Source organism: Artibeus jamaicensis, unplaced genomic scaffold (assembly GCF_021234435.1).
Source record: "Artibeus jamaicensis isolate MK-2021 breed Jamaican fruit bat unplaced genomic scaffold, CSHL_Jam_final contig_797, whole genome shotgun sequence".
In the NCBI taxonomy this organism is placed as follows: Eukaryota; Metazoa; Chordata; class Mammalia; order Chiroptera; family Phyllostomidae; genus Artibeus; species Artibeus jamaicensis.
Genome location: NW_026521977.1, coordinates 12,963,356 through 12,981,564, shown reverse-complemented (window position 1 = coordinate 12,981,564; position 18,209 = coordinate 12,963,356). Strand labels below are relative to the sequence as shown.

At 36.6% G+C, this 18,209-nt stretch overlaps 1 protein-coding gene across 3 annotated transcripts in view; it reads right to left on the bottom strand.

Annotated features, from left to right (window-relative positions):
• Positions 1-18,209, bottom strand: part of LUZP2 (leucine zipper protein 2) — a 375,070-nt gene that overhangs the window by 173,324 nt on the left and 183,537 nt on the right. For 2 of the 3 annotated variants that reach the window (XM_053672934.1, XM_037132978.2), the window contains exons 2-4: positions 11,742-11,859; positions 7,931-8,001; positions 2,357-2,438 (exon numbers count right to left, since the gene is read on the bottom strand). In XM_053672934.1, the coding sequence (XP_053528909.1) occupies positions 2,357-2,438; positions 7,931-8,001; positions 11,742-11,859 (271 nt within the window). The remainder of the gene's footprint in view (positions 1-2,356; positions 2,439-7,930; positions 8,002-11,741; positions 11,860-18,209) is intronic. The other variant, XM_053672935.1, reaches the window with a different exon arrangement.

Below are 18,209 nucleotides of genomic sequence, written 5' to 3'. Positions count from 1 at the left end.
CCTGATATAATTTTAGGGAAATTATTGTTATTGAATTGTTATTAAATAATTATTGTTATTGAATCAAATGTTATTTTCATTTGAATCATCCCCCAAATTCTGAAAATAAGGGAACTTGGAGAAGTTAAAGAGGTTGTTCAAATTCAGTTAGTAGATGGCCCCCTAGGAATTTAATACCAGAATAATCTTATCCTGGACCACATGTTAGTAGGAAGTTTTTGGTATAGTAGGGCATTTCAGGGTAGGAGAGGGTAGCCCCTCCCACAATATTCAATGTTGAGCCGTAAGAAAGGCCCTGCAAGTGTGCTCAGATGAGGGCAAGGTGGCCTGGCCAGTCCCGCCTCCTTTCTCTGGCCAGCAATGCATCCGTTGTCCATGACATTTCTCATATTCTAACTTCGGCTGTGCTCTTTCAAAAGTCATAACCTTCCTCTTTTTAGAGTTTAGGAACAGTTTGCATAACATATTGGAATAATCATGGGTTCATGCCATGGCGCTGTGTGAATACGAGCAAGGAAGTTGCCTTTTCTGAGTTACTTATTTTTAGTAAAAAATAATAAACCTGTAGCTGTATTGTTAGGATCTGAGATAATCGTATGTGTGAGCACTTCTATTTTCCTCTAACTGCCAGATTTGTAACACATAAATCTAGATTAAATGTGATAGATTAGGACAGAATGGGATTGAGATGAGGACCCCCTAGCAGGGTGCGTCAAGGGCTGAGGGCAGAGAGCAATACTCTGATACCGAAAGTTTCGCTGCTCTGTATGTAACTTCTGGTGTCTGGAGAGCCAGGCATTAGGATACATTGCAAGTGAGCAGTGAGCTGCCATGGCATAGCAGAGAAGAACCAAAATGCTTAACTTTACAAGTGGGCAGAACAGATAACGGTGGATCCATTAACAAGATACAAGCCTGTACCTGGCAAAGTCAACAGTCATTATTAGATTGACTGCCTTCAGGAAGCAGGTGTCCCAGATGAGAGGCAAGGCTGAGTGAGTTTCAGAAGCAAAACTCTATACCATAATCCAAATTATTCATGGAAGTCTTGCAGATGAAAGGCAGCCTGACAGTTCTTAGAGCACTGGGATCCCAGGTCATTGACTTGGATGCAGACTGTATTAATCATGTTTGTAACATCTATACATTTGTTGCTTTAGCATCTACCCTACACATATATGAAAACAAGCTTTGTATGAACAACCCAATAATGTTGGAGTCACCCTACCTTAACCTCCTTCTTCCTCATTGCTGCTCCCTCCTCAACCCCCCAAAATATCTTCCTTCTGATGGTCGGCTTTTCAAATATAGACTAAGCAGCACAGAACCCAGGAGCCTGACCAACCCCTTGTAATTGATTCTCACACTTCATTCTACATGCACCCACTCTAATCAGTCCAGGGCCAGGTTACCAGATACCCTGGGGTCATCTATGTGCCCCAGAGCCCAAGGAAATCACTTAAACTAGTCATTCTTAAGACCATTTACCCTGTCTCACCCATTTCTTCCCACAGAAATCACAGTGAAAACTGTTGTCCTCAGTCCCCCTACCTCCCTCCTCTCTGACACCTTGGAACCAGGGCAACGTTTCCCTGTTGTCACCGGGAGAAATAAGCTATCTTTTTAATGGCAGTTGTTTCCTGTTGGTCTTACAATACCTCAAATTTTCTATCAACAGACTGTATTTTTGAACAGGTTTGGATTCTGGAGACGAGATAAAAGGTCGGTTATCCAGAAAAGGTGCAGAAAGTGTCTAGAGATGAGGCGGAAGTCTGAGTTTTGGCACTGCTATCACGAGCGCCATCTCTCCTGCCTATGGCAGATATTAGTCATAACAACTAAACTGTTGGGTTGAGAGAACATTATTTGAAAATGAAAATCTGGAGGGAATTTTGATTCTTAAACTTTGGGTGGTATCAGAATCACCTGTGGAACTGACTAAATAGGCAAATGGTATGTCCTCACTTGGTAGATGCCTGCCTATTCAGTAGATGTTGCCTGTGGCTCAGGGAGCTGTACAGCTTCCGTTATTCCAAGGTCAGTTACGCTCCGTAATTCAAGAGCCGATGCGTCGACCTGAGCCCTGACACCTGCACTCTTGCCCCACCCTTGCCCTCAGTTTCTCATCCATTAGCGAGGGCTGGAAATTAGAATTCCCCTAAGAATCCAGCGCAACAAAAATATTTATTGGAATGAACGCTGACCAAGTGTTGTTATGTCCTTTGTGACTATATTTTCTTTATTGTAGATTCTCTTTCATTGTTTACACATATATTTGTTCCATAGAGATTTTTGAAAAAAAATTTAATGATTTCCCAGTGCCAAATCAAAGGACACAAAAAAGAAACACACTCACAGTGGCCTGTTGTTTCTCCGCCTTCTCAGATGTCTCTTTCAGTTGATTTTGCAGGGCCTCCTGGAGAGACTTCATTTGTTCTCTAGTTCAGTAGGAAATAGAGCACAAGGGAGACATAATATAATTCTGTTATTTCCTGTGTACATTATGAAAGGAGGTTTTGCTGGCTGTGTACATTTGGGAAACAGATAACAAGAACTGGATAGAGACATCTTTAAGCACTCAGGGTGTGATCCAGGATTCTAGCAATGAAGGGTTTTTTCTCTCATGCAAGTATCAAAAGCAAGCTATATTTCAAGGAAATTGCCTTGCTATTGTGTCTTATAAGAATCCCACTGTGTGAATTACCTGTGAGCTGCACAACGTGTTGAATTCAATCAATAGAATAATTAGTGTTGAAAAGCTAATTTTAGTGACAGCGTGCCAAGGTGTGAACATGTTAGTCGGGGAAAATGTTACAATAGACTGCAAATAGGGTAAAATTACTATTTCTTTCTGATGCTCCTAATTGATTAATTCTACAGCATTGTGCTTTAGACATCTATTATAAAGCCTGAGACTTTTTGTAAGAACGTAGAGAAAAAAAGACACTTCTATCTTGAGGCTTACCTCATTTATTGGGGATAATAAAATAAATACTTGTCTGCATATATAAAAACATCATTTCTCAAACTCACAAATATATATTGACCCCCTCACTTGTTAAAGATATAAATATTTCCATAAATATGCATTCTTCTGAAGGGTTTAGACTTTAACAATTTATGACAAATTGTTATCTTTTTTAACTTTATTTTTCAATTACATTTACATTGAATATTATTTTATATTGGTTTCAGGTGTATAGCACAGTGATGGAAGAGGTGAAGGGATTCAGAAGTATAAATCGACCCTGGCTGGTATAGTTCAGTGGATTGAGTGAGGGCCTGCAAACCAAAGAATCGTTGTTCGATTCCCAGTCAGGGCACATGCCTGGTTTGCGGCCGTCCCGAGGGGAATATGAGGCAACCATACATTGATATTTCTCTCCCTTTCTCCTTCCCTTCCCCTCTAAAGATAAATAAAATCTTTAAAAAATTTAAAAACTTGGAAAGTGGTACATTAAAAAAATTACCTTTGGTGGCCAGTGGATGTGCCATCAAAGGGCATGGGGGGCTGCCTGGTTGTGCTCCAGGTCCCCAGTAGGGGGCACATGAGAGGCAACCACTCATTAATGTTTCTCTCCCTCTCTTTCTCCCTCCCTCTCTAAAAATAAATAAATAAAACATTTTAAAAGTATAGATTGGTAGTTAGAAAATAGTCACAGATATTTAAAGTACAACAAAGAGAATATAGTCAATAATATTTTAATACCTATGTACATTGCCAGGTGGGTACTGGGAATATCGGTGAAAATACTTCATAAAGTGTATGATTGCCATATTATCTTTTTGTGCCTTAGTTTTATGACCTAAGCTATTACTTCAAAAAGTTCATGTAAGGGTTGGTATACCAGTTAGTGAGTGCCAGTGTGTTACTTTTGGCTCGAGGAATAAACTCTTTCAAACAAAAACCTTTCTAGTCTCACCAGCAACAAAGTCAATTAAAAGTCCCCAGTGCAGTTCCCAAAGACTACATCTGGAACCTCGGTGGGTAACCACAATCCAGACCCTCGGGGGTGGGAGGGTACCCTCTCCCAGTAACTTTGTAAATCTACAAAATGGGCACAATAATAGAACTACCTCATAAGTTCATAGTGAGATTTAAATGACATAGTACAAGCCAAATGCTTAGTATGAAGCCTAGAAAATAGTCATCACTTACAAAATTTGAGATCATTGTCATAACCACTGGCACTGCTCTGGGTCCCTAAATGGGTGGTCCCATTCTCTGACCACCCCTCCTGCACTACCACAGACCGTACTCACCCAATGTGCTTAAACTGTACAGAATCCTTGTATTCATGAGAGAAAGAGAAACAGAAGAAGTATTTACATATTATCCCTAACACTCAAATCTTCAACAAGCACAGAATTAAAACACAAACCATTATTCTCCCAACCTGATTAAAAATTATAACAAAATGTCATGATTGTCATTTTAATATTAATTATAAATTTTATTTTTATTTTTAAATGCTATATCTATAGTTTCATTAAATTATAAAATATATTTTTATAAAAATGAAAACACGCGTATCTTCAAAAATTCCCACATACTGACATCAATAGGCAATGTATGGAGAAAGACAAAAATAGCTACAAAAGCTATAAGCAGCAACTGGAGAAGTCAGGGAAATCTGCACATTTTCACAGCAAGGAAAGCCATCTACCATGTCAAAGTGGGTCTTTTGAATCTTCTGAATCTCTCTGTCTTCTCCTCTGCCTTCTAGGATTATTCTGCACATTCCCACTGTTCTGAGGTTGTGCGTGGCCCTGTATTTCTGTCTCTCAGAGTTGTTCATTTATACACCTCTGAAAGATGATTCCTGACTTGTTCGTGTAACTGAGCAGTTACAAGGAATTTTAAAGGACAGCCGTTTCCTACATCTGCCATCCCCAATTATAAACAAACACCTCCCCCCGATTACTCCACAAGAAGGCATTTTTAGAGTAGTTACAGCTTGTATTACACAAACATCACAGATGGAGGACTCACTACTACCCCAGGCATTCTTTCCATCTTCAGAGAAGGCTGTACTGGAAAATCCTTGAGCACAGAGTCCACCACTGCCTGCTAGGAATCTCCTCCCACCAACCACTGGAGACAGTAAAAGCTTTTATATGAACTTTTTTCTCAACAGTCTTTCAGAATCTTTAGGGGACTGCCCCCTCGAATCTCTGTTATGTGTTTATACACACTCCCTTTTCCCATAGTATGGCTTAAGATCTCTTTGTCAACCTGGGGACTCTTCTACCAATATTACCTAGGCTGTCTGAACATTTCTTACAAGGTAACACTCCAGAGTCGAGGCAAACTCTCTCCCCCTCCCCACCCTCTTTTCCTCATACACACATATAGAAACATGCACATATAAACACACACTCTCCTTTCTCTATCTCTCTTGTCAGAAAGGTACTCTCTGCTCCCTCCACACGATCATATGTAGCTGCCACACACCCTCTGAGTTTAGTCTAGTTTCAGCTACACAGAGATACTGACTGGTTGCCTCTTGGTTATAATTCCAAAAGAGAAAGTTCTAATAGATTCAGTTTTGTTTTGATGGTCACCTCTGAGCCAATTAACTGTGGCCAGTGATGTCAGTCACATGAAAAAAAAACCATAAACTTTAAGGAGCACTTTCCCGGAAAAGGGCCAGGTGGCAAGGTGACCAGAGGGCCAGGACAGTCGGGAGTTGGGTGTATAGCTAGATGAATCTACAACACATTATACTTTTTCTGACTCTGATAATAGTTCCACATTTGCAATCAATTAATATATTTTATATTCTAAGATCATATTTTTCTTTTACTCTTTATTAATGTTTCTTATTTTGGGATGAGAGACATAGCCAGCTTCACATTTAGATAACTATGATTGCTACTCATTTCTAAGTAAATGACATAAATTAATATGTAAAATGCCATATCCTTTTGAAAAGCTACTTTATTGTAAGAATTTATAAAATTTTCCATTCTGATTTTGTGTACATTATTTATACAAGTTATTCATTTTGAACAAGGTTTTTTTTTGGGGGGGGAAACAATTTTGAAGGTGAAAGGACAAAAATATCTGTTCCATTTAATTCTTTCATTGAAAGACTTGGTCCATCATCTGGTAGTTTCTAAAATGCATAAAATGTGTAGATGTTGATTAAGAAATTCTTAATCAACCTCACCACATTTTTCCTGGTTTGCCTGCATACTTTGTGTGTCATATAGAAACAGCCAAAGATAATTTATGACAATCTTAGCAAACTAAAGGAGTGGGCTCTTTCTTATCACCATCGTGCATCAGCTGCCTCCCCTCTGCCTCCCCCGCACTGAGGAAGAACAGATGTCATTACCCTCTCACTCCATGGCCCGTACTGTCAAAATCCCCTTGTTTTCTCTCAGCCATCCTTTCTCCACCTGACCTATGTGTCTTTCCTCTTACCCTGCACAATGCAGAATAATCCCCCTAAAATGCTTTTTAAATCTGTATCATTCTCTTATGGAGCTACCTAAAATGGGTTCCTCCCAATCTTTAAGTTTTCATTCCTGACTCAGTAACCAGCTTTATTTTCTGCTTTTCTTCGACCAACTCTGTCCCTTAGTCACGGCAGCTCTCTCTGTGGTGTGGCAGGTGCATGGGGCAAAAGTCACTTCCATTTCAATATTTTTGTTTTCATCCTCCCCCACTGTGGAATGCTGAACAAAAAGTAATCATTTTCAGTGACTCATGGTCTATTTTGACTAGTTATTTCTACTTCAAGTGCTGTCTATAATTCTTCAACACTAACTCAAGGAGCCTCAAATAGTTGTACAATATTAAGTAAGCATTGGTACGTTAGTTAAGAGGGTAGTTAAGTTCAAACCAATAAAATAATTTTAAATAATATACTTTTAGAAACATGTTCACACCAATATTTAGAAGCTCTTTTTAATATTGAATTTGAAAAAAATAATGTTCAATCAATAATTATTTTAATAATAAAAATAGTCAATATAGGACAATAGCTTTGAGTTTAACATACTATCAGCTCAATCCAAATGTAGGCGAGAGGCAAGGAGAGTGGAGAAAACCTACAAAGGTGAGAAGGCACTGACTACAAAGTGTCGCATGTGTGAAATTCTCACTGCTTTTTACTTTGTGATCAGTGAACTCTAGTGAAATGGTATGGTACGGCTATTGTGTAAGAACAAGACTGAGCAAATTCCAATTAACACAGCTCTCAGCAATCCAGTTAAGCCCTTCAAGCAGCAATTTCCTATCTGTTAAATAAGTATAATACCTGCTCTAGAAGGTAATTGAAAGAGAGAAATAAGAAAAGGTACATGAAGCATCTAGCAAAGCACCAAGGAAATGTATAATAAATGCTGGCTTGTCTCTACCTTAACCTGCCTTTTTCTTTTAGAGTAATTTCATATCACATAGTTGTAATAATGCATAGAAATCAATCTTATTATATACTTCCTTTAAAAATAAACTAACACTGATTACATTGTGTTAATTCCATTTATATCATTAATAAGATCAACCCATTCTTTACCACCCCCATCATTATCACCACGATATTATTAAAGAGTTTTGGCATTATTAAAAATTGCCCCCCTGAGGTTGGTGTTATTGGATCTGTCTATTGATGGGCAGACTTATTGGGGTCTATCTCGGGTAATGCAGGAAAGTACTACAGATCTTTACACACTAGAATTGTGGCCTGCAAGCAGCATTAGAATCACCATCACCATGAAATTTGTTAGAAATGCAAAATCTCAATCCCCCCTAGTTTCCCTGTATAAGAATCTGCATTTAAACAAGGTTCTCATGCATTCAAATGTAAGAAGTTAAATACATTAACACATTTAGAATGAACTGATTTTTATGAAGTTTCTCAATAGAGTTAAACACTATGGAAAAAAGATCTGAGGAAATGAAAGGAAAGCACAGTATTACCTTTGTTTCTGACCTATTTCCAGAAGCTTCTGAACATCAGTTTTGGCAGATTTCTCTTCATTTTTCAAAGACTAAGAAAAAAAAGGAAGAAAGGAAGTCTTATTCAAGTGATAAATTGAGGTTCACTTTACTTTTGTCTGTATAGTAAAAGGCATGACAGCACTTATGCCAGGGGACAAGAATGTGCAAATGAGGCCATGACATTGGCCTTCCTGCTTCTCAGGATGTACACGGGAATTCAGGACTCTAAGTGGTGCAAGTGGGTGAAAGGAATGAACTGAGTCTGAATTTTCAGAGGTTCAGCAGGGATGTGTAGGTCTTAATAAGTGAATATAAAAAAACATCTTCTGCTCTATATTTGAAGCTTTACTGTGTCCTTTCTGAGCATGTTAAACCAGCTCTGGTACAGTTTTCAGAAATACAAGGGGCCATAAAAGGCCTCCCTAAATGAGTTAAATAGTAATACAATTCAAGATCACAGCAGCCAAAAAGCATTCATCTGTTTGCAATTGCCTATTTATTATTTGTGAGCAATGTGTGAGGATACAAAGAATGAGGGCCATGTAAAATTAACTGGTCTGAGCAGACAGGGTAGAAAGAATAAAAAATACCACCCCAGGCATTAGAGTTTATTTACTCTGGCAAGTTCAGCATTCACAGATCATGAATTAAACCAGAACAGCCCACTGAGCTTTCTTATTAGAGATTCTGCCCCAGTGAGCCTTCCCTAAGAACTTTCTTATTTCTAGTCAGTAAATTATTTAATAGGGTAACCTATTTTTCTTGATATTATAAATTGAAACTGACAGGCAATAATATTGTTTGTGGAAAGAGAAGCCGTGAAAGGTAGAAAATTGACAATATCAAGAATGGCAAACACTTTGTTTACTTAAAATTTATTTAACAAATTATATCTTGAATTATTCAAAGAGGTACAAAGGCAAGGTGTCTGCCTTCACAAATTTTCTAATTGAATGCTAAAAACAGATAATACTCATGGCGTGAGATAAACATTCTGATGGGGATGTGGTAGGCTGAATTTCACGTGAGGAAATTCTTCCCCAAAAGGCCAAATTTTATCTTCAAGCAACCAATAAAAGAAGCTCTGCTTGTTTGGGAAGAGTAGCTTCACATAAAATACCAAGAAAATATGACAGGGAAGTACAGTGTGGGGAAAAGTCAGCAATCCTGAGATTTAAAGTTCAAAGTACATCATGGTCATATGGGTGAGCAGGTCATAAAAAGATGGTTTTTGACTTCCTTATTTGAAAAACAAGGATGAGAGTTTTGAAGAGCCTACTTTAGACAGTTAAGGGAAACTCAAAAGGTATAATAGATGTGTAAAAGTACTTGGTGAAAAGTGCAATAAAAATATGCTTATTCATTTATTGACTATCTGCTATACTTTGGACATTTTGAAGGCAACTAAGATTTAAAAGGCAGGGTACTGTCTTTAAAAAATTTAAGACTCAATAAAAACAAAACGTGAGATGCAGAAATGGAAGTTGATACACAAATGTGTGTCAGCAAAGCCAACCTAATTAGAAGATCTGGAGTGTACTTGACTGTTATTTCCTCAGCAATATCCAAAGAAATAGATTATACTTCTTGGAAAATATCTGTGGCTCATTAAAGGACAATGAAGGTTGATGGACCTACTGTTCAACCAAAATAATGTTTCTCAGTTGACCTAGATTACCACCACATTTTGATGTTATGACTACAGAGATAAACAAGACTTTCAAAGCTTCCGTCTCCATGAAATCCCATTGGGGGGAAATATGTACAGTAGTTTGTAGAGTTACTATGATTTTGAAACCTGGAATCACCATTTATTAGATGTATGACTTTGGGCATTTCTTGTGGCCTACATGAGTCTTGTTTCCTGATTTTACAGAGTATAATACTATCTTAATTTTGTAGAGAGGTTGTTAAGAAAGGTAAATAAGATAAAAAATAAAAACTACCTTATACAATAATTGGCACAAACTAATCAAAAGGTGTCTTAAAAATTGCAACTATATGTTAGGGACAGGATTGTTACCCTTTCAAAAATGTAACTCCATGATATCATACATTTTTATAAACCAATTTTTTAAAAGATTTTATTTATTTATCTTTAGAGGGGAAGGGGGGAAGGAGAGAGGGAGAGAAACATCAATGCATGGTTGCCTTCTGTGGTCCCCTGCTGAGAACTGGCCTGCAGGGAACCGGCCTACAACCCGGGCATGTGCCCTGACCGGGAATCGAACTGTGATCATGTGGTTCGCAGGCCTGAGCTCAATCCACTGAGCTACACCAGCCAGGGCCCTAAACCAATTTTTAAAATTGTAATTAAATGTCTTAACTTAGGCTACTGGTATGTAGAGACTGAGTGTCTTGGGAATATTGTGAACAGTGACCACCCATACGCATTTTACCATGTGCTTGAAATATTCTCAAAGTGCCAGGTGTTGCGTTCTTTGAGGAGGTGCAGGTGTCTTGAGTACTCTTTGTAGCTTCATATAACTAGTGAATTGCTATCTGATGATAAGGTGTAGCTCTGGCATCAGATTCCTATGAAAAGCAATTACTCCCCGTTCATCCTCGTCAGTGCTTCCTTACTGCTCTGTGAATACTTCTGTCACAGCACTGTTTATTATTCCTGCAGTTATCGGATACCTGATTCTCTGTCCTACTGGACAGGGGGTATTTTTTTCCTCTTATTTTTACGTTCTCAAGATATAATAGCTTCTGGAACAGGGGCTTTGGCATTGAGTTCAAATACTTGCTCTGCCACCTAACTATCTCTATGTTCTTGACATCTCATTAATCACCCTCTCAGTTTTTTCACCTACAAAAGGAAACTACTAATAAACAGAAGAGTTGTCAGGTGAAAATTAAAAAAAAACTGTAGAAAGAGTACCTAACATAAGACCTTAACCATGTTCCATAAGCTATAGAAGTTACTGACACTATTATCATCATCATCATCATCATTATCATCAAGGGAGTAAAAAGCTATGGACAATGGTGATTCCATGTGGTTTTGAAGCATGGTCATTGTAATAACTAATAGACAGACTCTGCAGCCGAATTGCTTGGATTTCATCTCTGGCTTCCATTGGGACACTCACAAATAAATGGTCTTCTCAAAACATGATTTCATATGTATAACAAGAAAATTCACATAAACAGTATCTAGCTCATAAATATATTATGAAAATTAAATTCCATAAAATGGCCAAAGCTTTTAGTACACATTATATATTCAATAAATATAATGCTTAAGATAAATTTAAAATATGTAGTTTAGAAAATTTTTCTTATCCTATATAGATCTTGGTTTTTTTATTGAGATTTCACTGAGTACGTTAATACATTTTATAATGTCGCTCTGCTTTCAAGGCATTTACCCACTTTCATAATAAAGTTTATTAAAGAATCTTCAGAGTTAATCTTTATAGAATGTGAAATTCTTTCCTAGGGAACATGCCTATATTTATTCAACTCTTGGTAATTACTTCTCATCATTTCATAGTATAAAAAGCACAGGGGTCAAACTGATCTTAGAAGCAGCAAGCAATTGATGGCTTTGTCAAGCACACAATTTCATCATTCCTATATTTGCAAACCACAGATTCCAAGACTGAATTTCAATGGACATTTCCTTTCAAAGCTGATATAATAATAAATAATCACTTTCGTGGTCAAGCCGAGAAACATACTCAAAACTGGTAAAGACAAATGCAGGTGTCCACGCACTAATCTACTGAAAGAAACCAAGAGACTCTTCATCCTTTACTGCTGAGAAAACTAGTTTTCATCTCACCTGAAGGTTGACTTTAATGCCATCAAGTTCTCTCGATGTCTTTGTCAGCTGACGCAGGATGGTGCTTCGCTCCTTAAAGACTTCTTTCAGTTGCTTTTGTAGCTCTTCATAGTCCTGTCTAACACAGAAAGTAGGGTGTGAGACCCCTCAATGCTTCCACAGTGGTCATCATCACCAGCCCTTGCATTTAAAGCAGAATTTAGAGTGATGGAAACCTTAATTACTAGACTGTTTTGTTCCTATTCTTTCATCAAAAGGGGGAGAATTGAAAAACCAAACAGGTTTACAACAAAGAGTTTCTTTTGCATGGAAGGCTATCCAGGCTATAGAGAATTTCCAGAAGAATATTGTACAATTTCTACATGTATAACATATTTTCTCAGGTTCCTCTCAGGAAAGAAAACATTTCCATGACATCAACATACTTTTTTCAAATATCCTTAAAGTTTTATTTACAGCAAGAGCTATGGTTTGTGCCAATGTATCTCGAAGACAGAGATAGGTTGTGATAATGGGTGTGGGAACAAACTTGGCAGTAGAGCTGGAACAGAGTGTAGGGGCCTTGATTCATCACTGGTTTGTAGGGAAGGAAGCCCATTGAAAAGGCATCCTTTCTGAACATGCCTAAGAGTCACTATTGGTATTAATGAGCTACTGAGGAAAAAAAACAAAATATCTATGATAATCATTCAATAAATATAGTAAAAGTTGAACAAACTTGTTGACAATTACCATTTAAAATATTTATCTCAGTATCATACATATATACATACATAATTTTCCATGTTTCTCATATGATCTTCACAAGAAGACAAGTCAGATATGTATTGCAATTCCCATTAAAAAAAAGAAGTGAGTTCAGAGATTATGTTACTACCCTAAAATTCTATTTAAGGAATGAAGGAGTGAGGAGTAAGGAGACAGATAATTGCCAGTGCAATTTAGAATTGTAACTGATTGTGGAAGGTTAAAATGATTAATTGGAGCACATAGGAGAGTTGGTAATCCAGGGAAAACTTCTGGAGAAAGTAATATAAAATACATGAGGCGGTCCTTGAAAGATAAGCAGAAATTAGCTACATTAAGTGGGAAAGCATGAGTAAATACTAATGAAAATGAGCTTAGTGAATTAAAAATAAAGTGTATAAGTGTCCAATGGTTTGGAGTCCTAATTAGGCAGTGGGGAAGTTTGTCTTTGAAATGAGGATGTGAAAAGCATAAACAAAATTATGCAAGACTCTTAAGCAATGGTTAGGAGTTTGTACATTGTTTTGAAAACAAAGGGAACTAATTGAAAGGTTTTGCAGGGAGTGACATTGTCTGATCTACTTCTGTTTGGCAATATTTCCCTGGTTAAACCTGGGGAGTGAATTGGAGGAGGGGAAAAACCTAGAGAATGGAAGTTACCCGAGCAATAATGCAGGGGAAAAATATGGTTGCCTAAACTATATTAGAAGCAGTGGAAACAGGGAAGCATAGATTGATTTCAGCAAAACATGCAAAATTGAATCAATAATATATAATTAAAAATATTTTGTCTGTATGTGGGGGGAGGGCTGTATTCATTAACGATGCTTGTTTCCGGTTTAAGCAACCCCTGGACACAACCCTTTGATGAGAGAGATCATAGGATCAACAGTTTTTCAAGGAAAGTTGCATTCACAAGTTTGAATTTAAACCTTGGAGGAAAGCAGGCTCAAACTCTCGCAACTTCAGTTTCTTTATCAGTAATAGGCAATACGAACACTGACCTCTTTCAGATCATTATGTGTTAAATGAAGCAACTTATGTAAAGCTTTGAAACCATAGTAGGTAATTAATTTTAAAAATAGAATATAAAATTTCTATTTCTGATAAATCTGGTAAATTTGCAGCCTTATAAAGGACCTGGGTCTATTAATGGCCTAAGGGATGATACTTGTGTCATCTACAATAGGTTTCTATCACAACTCCTCGCTTTTGTTCAAATTTTTAAATGTAGATCTTGAGCACTCTTCATATTCTTCTTATTCAAAGGAAATTGGAATACCCCACTGTTAAGGACTTTATATTTCTCCCTGGCCTGGATATTTTCACTAACGAGCAGTAATCAGCCAGTAATCAGATAGTTATTAATGCCCTAGGTTTCCTTTCATCTCACTAGCACAGTCAAATAACGAATGATCAGGCTCATTTTCATCTAATTCTAACCATACAACTTTACTTCATACCCCAATTTGTGTCTCCTGAATGTGACAATAGACACGTATCCAAAATTACCTTAAGTGACCATAATAAATAATGTTAGATAACATGCATTTACAATGTATTGCATAAAAGATGGTGTTACATATTTCTGTATCTAATCTTTAGAACAACTCCATGAGGTAAGCACTACTATTAACCCCCTTTCACAGCTGAAGATATGGAGTCACAAGGCTAGTAGCTCCCAAGAATGAGTTTCTATTTTGGAAGTGATATATCAGTCAGCCCTCAGAGTCCAATGTCTTAGCCATTATGCTGCAAGAACATTCTTACCAGTTAGGAGTTTATTGCAATTAAACATCTACCGTACCCATCACAGAATTAATTGTGTATTATTTCTTCTTTCACTATATGTATATATATATATGCTGTGAAGAATTTGTCATTTGTCTCCATTTAACACAATTAAGAACAGTATTGCCTTCATTATTATTTATAACCATCTTTTAATTTCATGATCATATTTGGCCTTCAAACGACTTCATGAGGAAAAGTGAACCAATTTAAATCCCTCTATTTTCTGGTAAATGTGCTGAAAATCATGAAGAAGATACAATTTACCAGGAAAATACAGTCAGAAGTGTTGATAGCACCACCCTAGTTTCAGTCATTCAAGGTCCTTATAGAAGGGGACCACTTTGATGACCAGTGAACACTGGTTAACATTTATCAGATTATCTTTCATTTACAGATGAGTGCATGTTTATAATATAATTCATTTTATATTTTCCCATAACATAAAACAAAAAATATGGTCCTTTCCATTTTTGTTGTACAACTGCCTTGTACTTTGGGAGTTCTTTCCACACCATACATATTAAAATCCATTGCGCGCGTACTTTAATGTATTTTACCACAGCACTGAGGATGTTTTCAATTTTTCTTTCTCTCTTAAAAAGCACCAAAGTCCACATATGTGGGCCCATGTGTTTTTTCTGGAAATTTTGTGACTTATTTTCCTAAAAGTGGAAATATTTCACTCCAAATTTGACATGTTAATGTGCATAGGTGCTAGTAAATTGCCTTCTGTAGTCTATAGTCTACTGCCTTCTGCTACTCTAGTCTATACTTCTATTACAAGTATATTTTTATGTTCTTCTCAACACATTCACCTGAGCTGGGAGTTGTCTCCCTTTGTTTAATGTTTGTAAATGGCATGAATAGAAAATGATACCTTCTTCCTCATACAATCTGCAGTCATTGCATTGGAAAGATTGATTATATTTACATAAGTTGATCACTACTTGTATTTCTTCCTTCATGAATTATCTATGCCCTTTCCCCATTTATATATTGGGTTAGCTGCTGTATTACTTTCCTGGGGTTTCTGTAACAGAGTAATCACAGAATGAGTGGCTCAAACAACATAAATATTTTGTCTCATAATTCTAGAGGCTAGAAATCCAAAATCAAGTTGGTGGTAGAGTCGGATCATTAAGAGGCCCGCGGAGGAATGATCAGATCTGAGCCTCTCTCCTTGGCTTGTAGTCGTCTGTCTTCTCCCTACGCCTCTTCACAGTGTCTTCTATGCATGACTGTGCCTAATTTTCCTTTGTTATAGAAGCACCAGTCTTACTGGTTTAGAACCCACTCTAACGACCTTCTTTTAACTTGATGAGTTCTGTAAACACCCATCTCTAAATGATGTTACATCTCAGATACCTGGGGTTAGGATTACAATGTAAGAATTTTGAGGAGGACGCAATTCAACCCATAAGAGTTATTTAATGGATTGATGTATAGAAACTCCTGTCAGGTATGATTTTTAGCTGTCATTATATAGAAAATATTTCCCAAATCGGTTATTAATATTTAAATTTACCAGACCCCAATTTTCTTTCAAATACATGCATAGATAAGTCTTTTCCTTTATGGTATTCGGATTGCTCTTGCACAGGTAGATCATCCCCACTCCAATATTTGTCTTTAAACGGTTCTGTATGTTTGTGAAAATACATTCATTGTTAGTTGCTGCTAAGCTACCAACATAATTTTGGAATATATTCTTTTCTATATTTAGTAAAAGGTAGAAATATGATTTAGATAATGACAATCAGTTGTTCCAGCAACATTGTGACAACTGTTTCCCCACTCGTTTTGGAATGACATGTTTTTGATGTGCCAGATTAATTTGACTGGATGTTTTGAACCTTATATTCTCTGATGAATTTGTTGCAGTGCCAAATCACGGTTTAATTATTAAAACTGCATACTACATTTTGATATTTCCTAGACTTGCCCCCTATTGTTTTTATTTTTAGTTTTATCGATACATTCTCTGTATTTGTTTCTCCTCAGTAAATTTTAGAATCAGCTTGTCAATTTCATGAAAACTCCTACAGGGAATTTAATTGAAACTGATATGTATGTGTATATGTATATATATATATATGTATATACACACATACACACATATGGATGATGATATATACATAACTATATATAGACAACAATAGGACATCTTCTAATTCCAAACATGGAGTGTCTCAGCTATGGTTCAAGTTCTCTCATAGAATTTAGGAAATCTCCACAGTTACTTCACAGAGTTCTTATTCATTTCTTGTTAGATGTATTTTTGTTGTTGTGGATGGATTTTTTTCCATTCTATTGTCTTCATGGATATCACAGGGTTTTTTTTAAAGCTATTTACTAAGTTGATCTTGACTCCAGATATCATATTAAACAAACTTATCAGTTGCTATAGTTACTCAGTTGATTTGTTTTACTTTTTAAAGTAGTGCATTGAAGTTTTTCTTTGAACGTTTGTTTTTTTTTTAATAATACTGTTACAGAAAGCAACTCAACTGCTTCTGGGTGTATGGAGTGGAAGTTTATTTTCATGTACGCGGACCCAGAGGAGTCAGTCTCCAAATTCTGGGCCCAATCAGTAGGGAGTAATGGCTTATATAGGGTGATGGAGCAGTCTGTCACTTGGACCCTTACTTCTGGCTGGAAAGCAGGAAGCAGCTTACAGAAGCAAGAAAGCGGAACTGCCGATAGGAGTTAATACGAATTGCTTTGTTCTTACTCCTTAGTTACTTAGTTACTTGCTCTCCCTGATCCTGTTGACTCACTGGCTAGCTCCCCTCCCGGGCAGGCCACTACGATATCAACCATCTTTTTTTTAATAGTTAGAACTTCTCTTTCTTTTTTTCTCCTTTGCTAATTGCACTGGCTAAGACCACCAAAACAATGTTGAGTAGGAAAAATCAGGACACAACTTCTATTCTGTCCATGGTTTTAAAATTATTAGTATGTTGCATCACTGAGTAAAACATTTATAAATGTTTGCTGCAATTTTCAGGTGACACCCTTTTCTTTTGGGCCACTATTTTAATAAAAATGTTACTGAGTTACAACACTCATTCAAAAAAATGTACAGTCCCAAGGGCACCATTTGTAAACTGTCACAAAGTAAATATAGAAAACTTTTAAAAATAGAAAAGGCATCTTAGAAGCTTTTCTTTGACCCCGCCATTTATTACCTTCACTTTCCTCCCCAAATGTAACCAATCTTCTGACAAGTACTGCTTTACAATCATTTGCCTCTGTTTGAAAAAGATCAGTGATTATGTCTTCTTTTGTATTGGATTTGTCTTATACAACATGACGTTTGTGAAAATATTTCACACTGTGTAGAGAAATAACTTGTTAATTATGATCACTGCTTAATAGAGAAGTGAATAATTCTACTTCAATGCATCTAGTGTTGATATCCATGATTATTTTATATGCGTATGTCTACACTGGAATCGATGTTCATTTCCTTCATGGGTTTTGTGTGTCCTGTGAAATATTATATAAAATTTTGTCTTTTCATAAGTTTGTGAGAATTTTTCTAGGGACACTGTTCATAAGAGTATCAAAAATGTTGATAACCCAGAAAAGTATAAGAATCACTGCTTGTGAGCAAAATTCAGGCAAAGTTACCTGTAAAGTTTCCTCACTATCCATAAAGATACTATCCCTCTGTCAATTAGTCATACAAATATATACATATATATGTATATATATATGTGCATATATATAAATACACACATATACACACATGACTAATATGTATGTATTGTTTTCTTTTGTTTCAGCTTTGGAAAATATTGCTGTCTCTTTGGAAGAACACCAGATGAACTCAATGTCTTTTATTTAGAATTATGTTGTCATTGAGAAGGAGGGAGGTTGTTTCTTTAAAAATATCACATCTGGGGTAAAGAGAGGATGAAGAGA